General features: G+C 37.6%; 1 protein-coding gene across 8 annotated transcripts in view; it reads left to right on the top strand.

The window, feature by feature from the left end:
• Nucleotides 1–16,253, top strand: part of YAP1 (Yes1 associated transcriptional regulator) — an 88,001-nt gene that overhangs the window by 2,885 nt on the left and 68,863 nt on the right. For all 8 annotated transcript variants that reach the window (XM_064409433.1, XM_064409435.1, XM_064409434.1 and 5 more), the window contains exon 2: nt 645–892. In XM_064409433.1, the coding sequence (XP_064265503.1) occupies nt 645–892 (248 nt within the window). The remainder of the gene's footprint in view (nt 1–644; nt 893–16,253) is intronic.

Raw genomic sequence — 16,253 nt, 5'->3', positions numbered from 1 at the left:
GCTTTGCTTTGGATAAAACATGGACAGACTCTTTATACCCTTAAAAATTTGAGTTATTAGGAAATGTTATGTTCAGTCTTCTTGTTTAGATTATTTTAATTGTTGAATTCATGAGTCTTCCTCCATTGGAGCTCACTGCTGCCACTTGGCATTTCACTATTGCTTTTCTCTTTGTGTGATCTTTTTAATCCCTACGGGCTGGGGGGTGGCAGGGGGATGGTGTGTGTGTCTACTTGGATCCCCACACCCCCTCTTGAAAAGGAGAGTGGGAAGTTAACTCCTCCAGCAGAAAGTGGGTGTGATGGTAGGGAGTGGGTGCAGTCCAGTTACAAACCACTCAATGCACGGGATGAGATCTGCTGACTGCAGGCAAGTTTGTTCTTAACCTTGTGCTGAGGAGTAAGAAGTTTAGTTTTCAAAATAAAACTAAGGGCATACAGTTAATATTTCTTGACTTGCACAGGGGCTTTTAACCAAACTACATGGAGGCTTGCTTGAACAGTAACAACTGGAAAATAAGCAGAACTTTAACAACTGAGCTATGAATTTCTCCTGAAACGTTCATTTAAAGTGAAATGTCTTCTGACAGCTGCATTTCTACTGAAATATAGGAATCTTAATGAAAATAATTTCACTCCTGGCAGGCCAGCACTGATGCCGGGACAGCAGGAGCCCTGACCCCACAGCATGTCCGAGCTCATTCCTCTCCAGCATCACTGCAGCTGGGAGCTGTTTCTCCAGGGACACTTACACCCTCTGGAGTAGTGACTGGACCTGGAGCTCCATCTTCTCAACACCTCCGCCAGTCTTCTTTTGAGATCCCTGATGATGTACCTTTGCCACCAGGCTGGGAGATGGCTAAGACACCATCTGGACAGAGATACTTTCTTAAGTAAGTAAAATTTCTTTTCAAATAGCTGTATCTCTGGCTTTTTTTTTTCTTTTGGGGATATATATGTTTTTCCCATCTTAGAATTTCAGTAAATTTCATTGTGTTTAAAATATGTATTTTTAAAAACACGCTTGTGATTTTAAGTAGAAGATTCTACCACTTCTGTATTTCTCACATATCAACTCTGCTGTTTCTGAAAACTGTGTGGTACTCTGAATATTTGTCCTATCTTAATCTTAGCTAACGAATGTTATCCATTATATTGTGTACAAAAAAAAACATCAGTGAAATTAGCATAGTCATTCTTGAACCATAAGACTTCTGGATTTGCTGATTATTGTCAGAGTTGTCATGGCGGTCAGGATACATTTTACCTTATTTTAATAATACAGATGTAAAAATACAGAGTTAACTTTAGAAAGTATTGTAGTGATAATAGGTCAGGACTTCTTATGCTTTGATTAAAAACAATTGTTTAAATATACAACCAAAATATTTTTTGCCTACTCTCTCTTCCCGAGGCAATTAACATGTGTGTTTGATTACAGTATTTGTGTTTGTAAATTAACTCATCTACATTCCTGGCAATGAAAAGGAAATTTCAGAATTTCTAACATTGTTTCATGTTCCTAGAGCTGTAACTTTTCCACGCAGTGAAATTAGTATCACCTTTTCTATAACTGAAGAAAGTTAGGCATGCCATCCATTTGACACCCAATCCATCAGGAAGCACTGTGCAGTTTTCTAAAAGAGCAGGGACTTGTTCTTCTTTCTGAAAATGTGCCCACCAAGACCATAACTTGCCCTCAAATACTTTGACTATAATTTTAACTTTATTTAGCAGCAAGTCTCTAAATTACCCATTATATGTCATTTGCAGGGTGGGGAGAGGTAACACAGTGTTACTTATGGAAAACTTGTTTCACCCAAGAAAAACTATTTATTACTACCTTTCTCACTCAAATATTATGGTTAATACCTGCATCGGATTGAAGTAGTTGAGCTTGTAGCTTCAAAAACAATAACAAATTTACATTGTCTGCAATGAAAACTGAACTTGCAGAACTTCTTAAAAATGTTTCTTGCTTCTGTAGCTCTGGTATTTCCATACGGAAAAATTAGCCTTTTTCAACTGAAAAGAGGTTGCAGTAGTTGTCTGAAATTATTTGAGCCTGAAGGTTCCCTTTTGAGAACAATCATTCTCTACTAGAAATGTGAAAATAAGCATTAGCTGTAGATCTTGAAGATGTGATATTTTCTTTGGTGAAGTTTAACAGATCAGTGTGTTCTAGAATATGAGCTCTCCAGCAGGCACAAGTAGAAGGTTTTTTTGAACTGTGTAATTTATGCCGTTTGAGAACTGTAGCTCATTGAACCTTGAGGAAAGAACAGAATGAGTTTTGAAATGAAAAGCAAACTTTTGTTTTGACTTGTTAGTGAGAGCTCTTAAAGAGCCCCTTATGAAGCATGAAAAATAGATATTTGATTTTAAAGTTTTACTGCCACAAGTGTTTGTTCTTGATAGCACTGTCAATTTTACAGAAGATGAAAGAGTTTAAGAGACGAAAAATGTCTTCCTGCTCTTCGAATGAATTTTTTTAATTGTGCTCATTCAGGTGAAATCAGAGTGAAAGATTTATTCTTGGAAAGCTTTTTTCTGCAGTTTGATTATTACCACAAAAATCCTTCCCTTTTCTTTTGCAAGTTTTTTTGTCCTTTCTTGGTGTCCTGGTATCCATTTCAAAGGGTCAGGTTTCAGCAAGAACAATAAAGAGCCTGAGACTGGAAAGTACACACAAGTCTGGCAAACTCATCTGCATGAGCAAGATCGTTTGTTCTCTAGCAGACATCCAAAGTAAATGATTGAAAGAGCTGCTAGCTGTGAAGGATATGTCTTGAAGGGGAAAGGAGTGGAAACAAACCAGGTTGTTAGGAAAAAAAATAAAGGCTCTGCTTTTTAAACCTCTCCCTGCTGGGTCACATGCTGACCTTGGGAGATTTTAAACAGTGTAATGGGCTGTTTCCTTATGGCTTTCCTTGGGTGATGCTCTGGTATGGGAGAGTCTAATGAGGACAGCTCTGTTCACACTTGAAGAGCATTTGTTCAAAAAAGGTTGCTTAATACTATATACAGGTGAGATCCACCAACTTCATTAGAGTTTAAGATTTGTAAAAAGCATTTAAAATACTAGCACAATGTTTGCTCTGTATGTGTAGGAAGCCCAAAGAAATTTAAGACTAGTTTTGAGTAGCAAGTTTGTATACTAAAGGTTTTTTTCAGTGGTGAGTGATAAGTTCTAGCTCACACCTACAAGTCTGCTAAAGCTCACATCTTGCCCGGTTATACCTTAAACATTTGCTTGAAGTCTGAGTACTAAGATTTCTGATTCTAAATCACCTTTAATGTGGTTCCTTCTACCATATGCAGATTTTTACTGTCTCTTCAAGTATTCAGCTTTTTTTCTTCATTGGCTGCATCGCTCCTTGTTTCCACTTGCTCTGTTCTGTAGCTACTCCATGAGCAGTCTGGTAATCAGACTCTAGAAAGATCTTTGCAGAATAGGTAACAATATTAGATTCTTTCCAGATGTCAGTAAGCCTTATGGTTATAGTTATCACAATATGCTACAGTGCAAAGAGAATAATACAAAATTGAGTACCATACTTAATACTCTCTGGAATTACAGTTGCTTCCACTAATCAATGGGTCAAGCACTGCAAACACAGTAATTTGTGCAAAGAAATAAAAATAGGGAGAGAAAATACTTAATCATCTGTGTGTGTATTTATAGAGAGAGATGCAGAGTTGTTTAGCCAGATATTTTATATGCACACCCCCTATAGCCATACACATTAAAAGAAGGTGAGAGCAGTACTATAGGGTTTGAACCAGAACTACTCTTGTAAATTAGTCTATCATCTGGATAAATAGACCCCCTTATGTATGAATGCCCAACATATGATTTGCCAGAATTCCACTTATTAGCATTCATCTCACTGTTATGAGTAGTAATGCTGAGTTTCATTTTCCCTTAGCGATGATTTTGAGCAGTGGGTTAAGGCCTGCTTACTGTACAGCTGGTAAAACTACTTTTTATTGATACTGCTCCTTCAGTGGAACTCATGAGTTAAGACTTGCTGGTTAGTAAGTGGTCACATCTGAGTCATCTCTCTCTGGTGTAGCCCATTCTTAAACATACAGTAAAAAAGCCGAGCTTGGTTTGTGTGGTGATGTCAATTGCATTGCTTTTTAACCGCTTCCTGTTAGCCAGCTGCTGCTTGACATTTCGGTGAACTGTGCAGAAAGATAGGGAATCACTCTCGAGGCAAAAGATAATGTGCAATGGGAGTAGCAGACAACAGCTTGCAGAAAGAATAAACAAATTTTGCTCAGTTTTAGAATTACTCTTATATAATTCTAAATTAGAGTTATGCTTTTAATTCTTACAGAGCTTTTGTAATACTGCTTCTCTTGTTGTAGTGTGAGGAAAAGTTAACTGATTGTCAAACAAGTCTTGTAATTATTTTTCCTACAGGAAGTAGTTCTTACAAGCAGTTTATCAACAACTTCCTATTTTTTCTGTCAAGTGTTGAATGACTTCCTGAAGGAGGCCAAGGTGGTTTTCATTAGTATTTGTGGGTGTGTTTGAGGTGTTTATCCATCTGGGAGAAAAAAAGATTGCTGTTCCATATTTCTCATGTGCTCCGTACGGAGGTATGGTTTTGGGTGTTACAAAACCAACTAGTGTTAAGGCAACAGGGAAGTTTGTTGCTATGATTTTTCGTTTTGGATTTTTTTAATTTCCTTATGTCACACGTGAAAAATATCCAGTGATGATGTTAAATTTCTCTTGCATCCCATTTTTACCCCTGAGTGGTACTACTCACTACGCCAATATCCTCTGCTCTTCTCAGTCTCCCCACCCCACCAAAGTAGTCTTAGTTTTCAAGGATAAAAGATGTTAACTGGAAAAGCCACAGCCACATATTTTATTGAATACCTTAATTTAGTCAAGTGTGTATTCGGAGTCATCAATATCACTTCTTATGTTTATAGTTCTATAGTTCAAGCAAGCTGGTCAGTAAAATCGCAGTATTGTTGAAAGCCAAAACTGTGGCCACTGCTTTTGATGGGCGTCTCCACCTCTGAAGATCTTTGGTTGCTAAATTGTATTTGTAATATGTCAAGTTAGTTACATTTTTACATTAATGATTTGACTGTTTAAGAAAATACTCAAAAGATCAAAGATCTCCCTAGAAAAAGTCATGAAAAAATGGTACTGTGGACACTGTCAGTTTCAGAACATAGCTGAAGGAAAAACATTAGTTAAAACACTTTCAAAGGAAAGCTTGCTGTGGTATGTTTTTGACAATCTAAGGGAAGACAGTCACAGTACTACTAAGTGTGTATTTTTCCTTCTGCCTCTTACTTTGAAGAGTCCTAAGAAATGACAATAACACACATTTTTTTGAATTCACAGTTCTACTGAACGTTTCAGTATCTTTGAAAGGGCCAAGGAAGAATAAGGGCAAATATGCCCCATTTGTGCCCCACTGAGACTGGGCATCAGTGAAAGCAGTGGCACAATTTCCTTGTGTTTGGTGAAATAACATTATCCATGCATTCAGTACCCTGCTGTACTGAGGTGATTTTATAAGACTATTCCAAAAAGCAGTTGAGATATGATTTCAGGTAAACCAAGAACATATCTCATGGTTTTCACAAATGTTTTTTTTTTTTTTTTTTTTTAATTTATAAGCATATTGACATTTATTATCTTCAGAAGAAGCTAGAACTGGGAAAAATACAGCATATGTGGCACATAGTTGGAAGTTAATAATTAAATTCTCTCTGAGGATTTTTTTTAATTGGTTGTTGATCTGAACATTTCTTCTTCCCATGGGTTTTTGTCTTTCACATATCTCATAAAAATATTCTTTGTGCATTGTAGTATCTGATTTTGGGTCTATATGCTTTAGGTATCTCGTACTGCTTTGTAGCACTGCTTTCCTATCTCCTGGATCAAATTTGAGAACAGTTTTATCTTACTGGTGATCTGAAAATTTTTTATTGTGTTGAAAGCTGTAACTGTGACTAAGTCTTAACCAGTCTTTTATAATTAAAATACTGAAGTATCTCTGATTAATAATAATAATAAGAGTATTTAAATACAGGTTTAATCATAATTTCATGTTTAAAAAAAGATGCTTCTGCAATTCTACTTATTAAATATTTAATCTGGTTATATTTGAGTTGGAGTTCTAGCATTAAGCTCTATGGGTGTAACTGCACTGCTGTGGAACTACTTCTGTTTTCTGAGGTCTTCTAAATACAAACAAGAACTTGATACAAATCAAGATGATTGTCTTCTGGATTTTCATCCTTTTGCTTTTTGTTTTCTCTATGTGGAAGATGGCAAAGAATTACAGTAGTGGAGTTTTTAGTAGTCATCTGTATTGTAGCACAGGATAGTCTTAACCCCTTAGTCACATGATGGAAATTCCTGCTTGATAGAAAGCAGTAAAATAATACAAGCATATTAATTGGAGAATTCCCATGAACATGAGCCTGAGCACTACTACATCACATTTTTGCAAGAAGCTTCTAATAGGTAAATGATGTTGAACTCATCAGTGACATGTTTGGGTAAAATCATACCAACTTTTACAAGATTCATCTCTTAGTCTCTTATCTTTCTTCTTCTGGAAACGAAAAAATAACAGTAGCTTTAAAATTCAAAATGTAAAGCCACCATTTATACTTTGCTCAGTTTCTCCCTGCAATTGTGGCACAACAGCTGCAAGTTTTTAAAAGCTGACACAGCAAGCAAATTGGATTTTTCACTCTGTCTGGTTTTAGACTAAACCCTCAGAGAAAGTAACTTATTAGCAATGGGAGTGCTGAAATATTTAACATCAGGACCTAAGTTAAGTCATATGTAAAAGTAAAGCAGAGTTCCTGTTGCTTTCAAAGACACATTTTCCCATATGGGATGTAAGCACTGGACACAAGCACTTAGTGGGGTGATGCCCATGAGAGCAAGAGGTGTTGCTCAGGGCTGAGGTACAAGATTAATTATTAAAACTAGTCTCAGTTACAGGCAATATTGATTAAGACTAGACATCTTTCTTCTGCAACCAGCTAAAGAAAAGATAAACAAAAATGAGGTAGACAGCAAGAGATCTGTCATCCAAAACCAGGGATGTTCGTCTTCTTTTTATATGTGGCCAGAGCACTGCATGTGTTTATCTTCATAGCTGGGAACAAGTTCAGATGATGTAATTAGATTTAGTTTAACCTTTTAAAACTGATAGCTGCTCAGTTCTCATATTAATTTTGTCCTTGTGTTTTTATACATTCCAACATACTTCCATTTATTGTTTGTACACTTCTCATATACCTGTGCAGTAAAAGTCAATAATGGTGGGTGGAACTTGCTGTCTTTTGCTATTTGAGTGAATATTCCTTTTTTTAAGGTATTTTTTTGTCTTTTCTTTTTTTTTTCTCTCCCTGTGGCAACAACCTGTGAGTGATTATGTAAATGCTGTTATTTACCTGACTCAGTTTCTCATGTAAATTATAAAGAAAATTTCACTTGGTTGAATGCAGGAAATTTACAGGAGATTTCTGTGAGTAGCAGTCCTCTGGTAGGTGCCCCTAAGATACAGCTAAAGTACTATGTAGTTGGCCCAAGAGAATGACAGAATTGTGTCTGTGGGAAATTTAACAGCATGGGGGTTAGCATGATGGGAGACAAATTCTTGGAGGAATGTTGTATTGGAATGTTAACAGATAGATGCCAGGTACTGGCAGGACACTGTCCCCCAAACAGTTTGCTGAACCTGATTTTGATGTCAGGCTCTGCTGGGAAATTTACCAGGTGAAATGTAATTTTTGTTAAGCTTTTGAATAGGAATTTACAGCATGGGGAAAATTTGTTTTTAATAAGAAAACGGTACCTCTTAGCTGTTTTTTGCTAAATAAAAGTGGAGTTTCATTTGGAGAACAAAAGTTTTTGTAAGGCGTGACTAAGCTGTGTCGCTGTTTCATGGCCTCCTGAAGTGCTTCTTGGAGTCTGTTTTCTGGGATTCACTCTGTTGCTGTTTTATTTGGCTTTTAGCTAAGTTACTTCAGACTGTGTTTCAGGCAAGTATTCTAAATTGCTGGTTAAGTCAAAGTAATAATACAAAGCTGCCTTGTAAAGTAAGACTTTTACCAGTATGCTGCCTGTCGGTCATGCCAGTTGCTAAGGAGACAAAGCTGTCTTGAAAACAGTCTTGGACTTTGCTTTAATTTTGCTAACGAGGCTTTGCTGCGTCACAGTGAAAGACCAGATCTCTTTTGTTGAGTCTCTGACATGCTGTTTGGTAACTTAGATCAGTGTTAGGGGTTCAGTGTAGTTACTGATTATTACACCAAGGTTGTGAAGCCAGTTTTTTTCTGCTGAATTGTTTTATAGGAAAGTCAAGTGAAGGTCATTAACTATTGCTAGTTTATCTCCAGTGAGTTCTGATTTGTTGAGAACTTTGTTGTCTGCACTACACAGATTTGTTTTAAACAGTGTTACAACTTCAAGGATGCTTTTCCCTTTTTGATTCCCTTGTTGCAAGTAAACTTTTTTGCCTTTACTGGATATGTTATCAAGTTAGACATCTATGGTTGAATAAAGCATCTGAAAGGAAAGAAGAAGCATAGGTTTATAGGCAAAATGGAATTCTTTGATTAAAGGAAATAAATGCAACTCACAGGTATATTTTCTTCTTGAATCTTACTTCTCAGTTATTTTTTCTACTTTGTTGTACTTATTTGAAAAGCTTGTTGGCAAGTCCTCTGAAATTACTTTGATTGCAACATTTCTTGTAGTCTCTTTAGGACAGTGAAAAATAGAGTAAAAGAGAAATTTCTTCCTGTGTTGCTGTTGGTGTAGTTGATATGGTTAATAGACCTAAATGTCAATGAACAAATAATTCAGTAGTGATTTTTATTTACAAAATTTTTGTCACTCCCAGAGCAGCCAGCTTTACTTGAGTCAAGGATATGAAATATGCATACTTAAAAAGGTGTAATCTGATGTATAAAAGGCTGTGACAAAGTTGCTTTGAAGTGTGTTCTATGCCATCTTTAGAGACTGTTTTTATAAGAAAAACATGTTTGCAGAAAAAAGTAATACTGTGCTGTAACTGGATTTTAGATGTCATTGACTTCAGTGATGGTCTTTGGGTCATGATGAATTGTACTCATTTAACTGAAATATTTTAAACACTGTGCTATTAACTGTTGCACTGAAAACATTCTGTGGTTACAGGAGTTTGTACACAAGTACCTGACTAAGCTAAAATTACCTGTGTTCTAGTTCATGTGTATAGATATTTCATGTGGATAGATTTTTGAGAGCTTTTTGTTATGCTGCTGTCAACAGAATTATGTTATCATCAGTGTGGACCTGTGTTTCATTTTTATACCTTCGGCCTCTAAACACATGCACACTTAATTTCTGACCAGGTATATCACTTACTTCTGGCCAGTGAGTATAAGTAAGTGAAGTAAGCATTCTCTTTCATAACTGGTATTTCAGGTTTTCACTTTCTATGAGATTTTGATTCTAAAACAAAGCAGACCTAAGATTTTGGAACCAAATAATTAGTATGTAACAGAAGGCAGAAACTTTCAGATTTGTAGTGTTAGAACTGTTAATCATTATGATTGTGTTGGTTTGGCTTTGTCTTTTTATTTTTCCTGTAATGAATAGTAATAGGAAAAAGATCTCTATTAGATATTTAACAATATCCTGGTAATTTAGACATTGGTTAGGCATAAGGAAGAGAAAATGTGAAACAGACCTTAGCATAAACAGTTAGTTAAGAATTAACATTTTAGCATCCTTGTTAACAAGGTCAAAGGAAGTCTTAATTACATGCTTTTAAAAATTGTTTGCAATTCAAAGTCGTCCCCATTTTTTATTACTCTGTCAGACAGGTCCTGACATGATCAGCTTTGTGTTATGCAGATTTGTTGAGGAAGTTGGACAGTTCATTGTTTTCTTAATGAATTAAATTTCAGTTTTATGTGGTAATATATCCAGGAAAAAAAAATCAGTCAATCAGCTTCATCATTATCGTACCCATTTTCCAACTTTCAGATTTAATGTTGCATTGGAGTAGGGAGCAGGGAAGCAGAAGGGGGATGCTTTTGTTTTCTTCTGGTGCAACTATTTGGCTTTTGCTGACAGCTACACTTTGAATCCTGTTTATGCTGTGATGGTGAGTAACTCAGAGATTGTGAATGAAATTTAACTGATTCCTTTACTCTGAAGTCTTGTTGGAGTATAAGTGTAAGCTCCTGTCTGTGGCAAACTTGACAGTTTTAAAATTGCCTCAAATGCTTGCTCTCTGAAACCTAAGGGGGACAATTTTAAATGGTTTCCAAGCTGAGGTAACATCTAACTTACCAAATAGTTGAGGGAGTGGCAATAAAGTGAAAATCACTGGTTTTTGTCATGGATAAAATTTATCTAAAGCAGTTTATGGGAAGAAGTCTTTTATTCACAAGAAATAGTTGAGCTCTTGTTTTGTGCATGCATGTTTGTATGGAATTTATTTGAAATACAGGAGATCCTGGTATTCATGCTTTTTACTTTGTCAGGATTTTTGCATAATTTTCCTATAACTTTGTAAAATTCTTTATGTGAAAGGTATAAGCAGACCTACTGTTTTGCTGGTACATGGTGCTTTTACTTCTTAACTAGCTTGTATGACTTCTTGCTGATTTCTCGTGATAAATATATTTGATCATTGTAGCCCTTACCTGCAGCTGGCACATGAACTTATGAGACCTTAGAATACTTTACTGAAGTATATAAAAGCTGAGTGCAACCATTCAGTTATGTGCCCACTGTTGATTAAAATTTTGCAGACTCAACTACCATAAGCAGGTGTTTATGCACGTACTGTCTCTCTTCATCTAGTCAAACTGCAAGATACACTTTAGATAAAAGGTGTTCTTCTCTTGTATAGGATGCAGTTCAGTTCTTGACTTCCAGCTAAAAATCTTGTCTGTTCTGCAAGCTGCAGAAGAATAAAGAAGATGCAAATTCTTGTAAGCAAACACCAAAAAATTGTATGAAATGAATATATACAGAATGCAGTGCAGTAGCAACTGGTGCTGTCACACTGTGCTTTATACCACAGTCCTTTCATTTGCACTTCATTAGGACTAGTAGGTTTTTCATTTAGGTTAGTATAAATCTTGCATACCATTTGAGGCAATATTTCTGCTGAAGAAGAAAACATTTATTTGTGAAAGCTATTAGGCTGTTTAGCTCATGTTGATGCCCAGCATTTCAGGTTAGTGCTGGTGGATCCTACAGCAAGGCTGAACTGCAGAATCAGATGATAGTGTTGTGTTGTTGATAGTGTTGTGTCATAGAGGTACCTTTCTGAGTAACACATCTAAAGTATACTTAAAATTATCAGGTGAAAGAAAAAAATCAGGTGAAAGAAAAAAATCAGGGGATGATACATCATAGAAGTGGAGACAAAAAACAGCAATACTGGCATTAGGGATGCAATAGAAGTAGCTATGCTGTTCTCTCTTAAGTCTCCTCTTGCTGTTTTTGAGGTGTTTGAGATGTTCAAGATGTTCAAGATGTTCAGTTTTAAAACCTAGCAACTGCTGGGCCCTGCCAACATTGCTTTTGTAAGAGAGCTTTTTAACAGCATCTTGAAACTTCCCCCATTTATACAAACAGAGTCCAGGTGCCCATCCAGGTAACTGTCTTGTTGCTAGTAGTGGTCAGGAGCAAATTTCCTGCAAAGACTAAGCAGGACAAGAATATCTCTGCTCTTCAAGCAGATATTCTTCTCTGAGAACTCTAATGGCTTTTAACTGTCCTCCAAGACTTGTGTTATCTGTGTCTGAAGCCCCTTGTAGCACTGGCTGCATGCTTTGGCAAGGAGTCTGTCTCACTGGTTGTCTGTCCACTGTATGAAGAAACCTTCCATCTCTACTAAGCTTGGCCCCCACCAGTTACATGCAGTGGTGCCCAGTTCTTACCTTTAATGTGACAATGTACTGTTGGTACATATTTGTTCTATTCAAGATGGAATGTCTTTTTCCCTAGAAACTACTTCCTTTGAAATTTGAAGACTTGCTGGATCTTCCTGGAATAGAAGCTTTTTTCCAGTTAACTCTGCCACCCATTTTTTTTCATATCCTAAACTTGTGCATTTTCCAATTTTTGTTATTTTTCAAGTGAAGGGTTAGGAATGTTTTGCAGCATTCACCATTCTGAACCTTCCATCTAGAAAATACTCAATTTATTCTTACTGCCACTTGTCCTTTTACTCTATATACCTGTTTTTTCTTTCCAGTTCTTTGCAGTTAGCACTTGACCAAAAGTAAATTTGTATTATCAGGGAACTATGGTGCTGCTGCTGCTTTCTCTTGGATAGATTGCAGTGCATTAGGCCCCTGTGGAAGTTAGTGAGAGTCCCACAGCTGGTGCAAGAGCTGCTGATTCCTCCTTCCTAGTGCTGTGTGTTTGCTTTATAGTGTCTTACTGGTAAATGTTTCTATCAGGACCTATCCACATCCTGTAGCTGCCTTTTGTTTATTTTAATAAAAAACAACAATACTTGCTGTTCCTAATTAAATTGTGTAGTCACTGGCTTCTGAAGCTTAATGCTTACTGTGATTGCTGTGCCTGCAGAAGGGGAGCCTTCTGTATAAACACTGGGATGCAAATACTTCTGTTGTTGCATTCACCTCGAAAAAGAAAGGTCATCTGCACTTGCATCTGGCTGGTATTTGGGAGCTGCTTCCACCAAATGGAAGTATTCTGTTTTGATAAAATGATGTGTATGTGCTTTAAAATACCCAAGCAAGATCAATTTTGAGAACAAAATATTTTGTGGATGATAGGACACACATACTAAATGATCTACTAGATTTACTGATCCTACTCAATGTATGTAGGTCTTGAATTGAATGGAAATGTGATTAAAGAAGTGAGCAGTGGCAGTGTATTTGGAAGATGGCTTATGTTTCTACATGTACTCAGTTTCAGTGATGCTGAACAATGTCAGTCTCAACAATGCTTTGAAACTGTCATTTGATATTCTACTAAATTTTGCTACAAAACTGCTTCTGCCTATACCATGCTTTACTTCCTAGTATCTGAATACCAGATGCTTATACCATATTTTGCTGTGTCATGCAGTATGTCTACGTAGCACAACAGTTCAGTAACCAAAAGAGAAGTATTTGGCTCTTCAGGAGTTGCGATTTTTTTAAAGATTGTCAACCATCTGTAACTGATTTTGTGATTCAAGTATGTTTGAATATGTTGTTTCAAATGTAGCAATTAGTAAATAGATAATAAGGGACAGTTGTCAGAGTCTGAGAAACACCTGAGTAATTAGCTCAGGGGAAGCTTTCTTCTCACAGCAGTAAAGGTTGATTGGTTCTGCATAGACAGCTCAGCATTGTTTGGCTCTTAAGTTGACTGGAAGTACAAAGAATCATGAATCAACAAGTGATCTAGACATGGTTTGGGTTTTTTTCTCTGTTTTCCCCCTCAAGTTCATAACCGTTGCCATTAGTGTCATTAGTATTATCTATCCAACCTAGTACTTAAAAGCACACAAATGTAGCTAAACCTTAATCAGGTCAGAAGTGACCTGTTGAGCCAAGTCTGGAAAACATCCATAGTTGGAGATACCACATCCTCCCTTCCTCCTATTAAAATGATCTTTCATAATATGATTTCTCTGCAGAACAGAAAAATCTCTAATGTAGCTCCTGATAGACACAGTGATTCTGTAAAGGGGCTGAAGTTTCTCCACTAGCCAAAAAAAAAAGTTTATTCTTTGGGTGGAATTTTCTTGTGATTTAGAAAAAGAAAAGCAATTAAGGAAGTTGCTATATTGGGTTTGCATAGCAGGATTTTGATAGCAGGGGGTCTATAGGGATGATTTCTTTGTGAAGTTACTAGAAGCTTCCTCCATGTCTCACAGAACCAATGCCATCTAGCTCTAAGAAGCTGGCCAAGGCCATCAGTGACAGAGGTAGTTTCTGGAATAATGTATTTAAGAAGAAGGGAAAAAACCTCCTGCAGAGCAGCAATAGCTGAAGAGAGGAGTGGGAGTATGTGAGAGGAACAGCCCTGTAGACCTTAAGGAAAGTGCAGAAGGAGGTGCTCCAGCCTCTGGAGGTGAGATTCCCCTGCAGCTCCTGCTGCGGCCCATGGTGAGGCAGCTGTGCCCCTGCAGTCCCTGGAGGTCCATGGGGATGCAGATTCACCTGCATCCCCTGTCGAACCTCATGCCAGACCAGGTGGATGCCTGAAGGGGACCCCATGGGAAGCCCACACTGTAACAGGCTTCTGGCAGGACCTGTGGCACCATGGAGAAATAAGCCCATACTGGAGCAACTTTGCTGGCAGGACTTGTGAGCCCATGGGGCATTCACACTGTAGCATCCTGTTCCTGAAGGGAGCCCCATGCTGTGAGGAGGACCCACACAGTAGCAGTCAGCAGCCTATGGGTCGATCTCATGTTGGAGCTGTTAGTGAAGGGCTGCATCCCATGGGGGAGACCCCACACTAGAGCAGGGGCCCTTCCCCTGAGTAGACAGTGTGTGATGAACTGACAGCAGACCCCATTCCCTGCCTGCTGCTCTGTTGTCGGGGAGAAAGTAGAGAAATCAGAAGTAAAGTTTAGCTCAGGGAGAAGGAAGTGTGGAGTAAAGGCAATTTTTAAATTTTGTTTTTATTTCTCATTATCCCACTCTGATTTGACTAGCAATAAATTAAACTTGTTTCCCTGCATCACGTGTTTTGCCTGTGACTGTAATTGGTGAGTGATCTCTCTCTGTCCTTACCTCAAACCACGAGCCTTTTGTTATATTTTCTCTCCAGCTGGGAGAGGAGAGATAGCGCAGCTTTGGTAGGCACTTGGTGGCCCACCAGGATCAGCCTACTACATTTTTACAGTCTGTTTCATATACTTAAGTTAGTCCTGTGTTGTGACATTTCATGACCTTCTTACATTGAGTAAGTTCTCCAAATGACTGTGCTGTACTCTACAGTCTGGTGTGTATTCAGTAATTCATCCAGGGATCTGCCTTACTGGAATACCTGGTTAACATATATCAGTTTTCTTGGTTGTTGCTTACAGTTGTGATCGTATTTATGCAATTTCTTTTAAATTTCAGGAAGCTCTGACAGGTTACGGGATGTGTAATACAGTAATTACATTTCAGTCAGTATGTGACATGGTTTCTTAAATGTATATGGTGAGTGCTAAGTCATAATAGCAGGGAATCCTATTCAAAATAGAAGAAATTGCTCCTTGTCTATGAAATCATCCTCTATATTTGTACTCTTGGTGTACTGTAATTATGGGTTTCTGAGCAAGCCAGAGCTGAGAAGAGGAAACTAGATAGAACAGAGAGAAGCTTATTTCCTTTGGGAAAGCATGTCTTATAATGTAGTTTGATTTTGGAAAGGAGTCTTACAGTGCTGACTTCTCATCTGATTCCAGAGTGTGGCTGTAATGTGAGCTCATCACACTGCTACATAGGGATGGTCTCTTGTCAGCAACTGACTCCCCAATTCTTGGTGCTACAGTCAGTCTTAGTTTTTCTCTTTCGGTTGTTGAACTTGTCATGGCAGATGGGATGTGAGTAAGTGAAGTCATGGGAAGACAGCAGAGCCTAATGAGGTTAAAGATGTTAGAAGAGGTGGAGTTTGAAGAGTGAAAGCAAGCTTTGTTTACAGATTTTGTTTGAGGCAGCCCCTCTGGGTTTTGTAGCTGAAATTGTGCATAGGTATTGTGTAGTTATGTTATAAGCCATGTATCAGCTTTTTCTGTGATTATATTTTTTCAGCTAGACTCATTCTCTGATCCAGGTCATGGTGTGACTGCTCAGAGGAGGAAGTGAGGTAGATGCTTCCTAAGAGTTAATTAAGCAAATCGGTGATGGCACTAAAGAGAGATGCTTGTGGCATCATTTCCATCTGACATCAGAATTTAGTTGTACTTTTCTGTCAAAACAAGCCTCTGTTCCATAAAGTATTTTGTTTGCACTTGGGATGTACTGAATGGGATTGGGGGTTTAGAGGAACTTCTTGTTTGTATGGTGGGTTATGGATTTTGGTTTGGGGTTTTTTGGGAGGGAGTGTGCATTATTTTTTTGTTGTATAGTTTCCTTATTTTTTACATTTACTGTCAGTACTACTCTCCGCAATTCAAAATCGCATACTTACCATTTTCTGTGGACAAATTAGTGAATTCTGTATTGCCTTGTTCTGGGCAGCTTTAGTGGGTATTTGATCCATTTGTTTTGTCTGCAGTAAATATA

This window comes from Passer domesticus, chromosome 2 (assembly GCF_036417665.1).
Source record: "Passer domesticus isolate bPasDom1 chromosome 2, bPasDom1.hap1, whole genome shotgun sequence".
Taxonomy (NCBI): Eukaryota; Metazoa; Chordata; class Aves; order Passeriformes; family Passeridae; genus Passer; species Passer domesticus.
The sequence above is the reverse complement of the archived record's forward strand: the minus strand, read 5'-3'. Positions and strand labels throughout refer to the sequence as shown.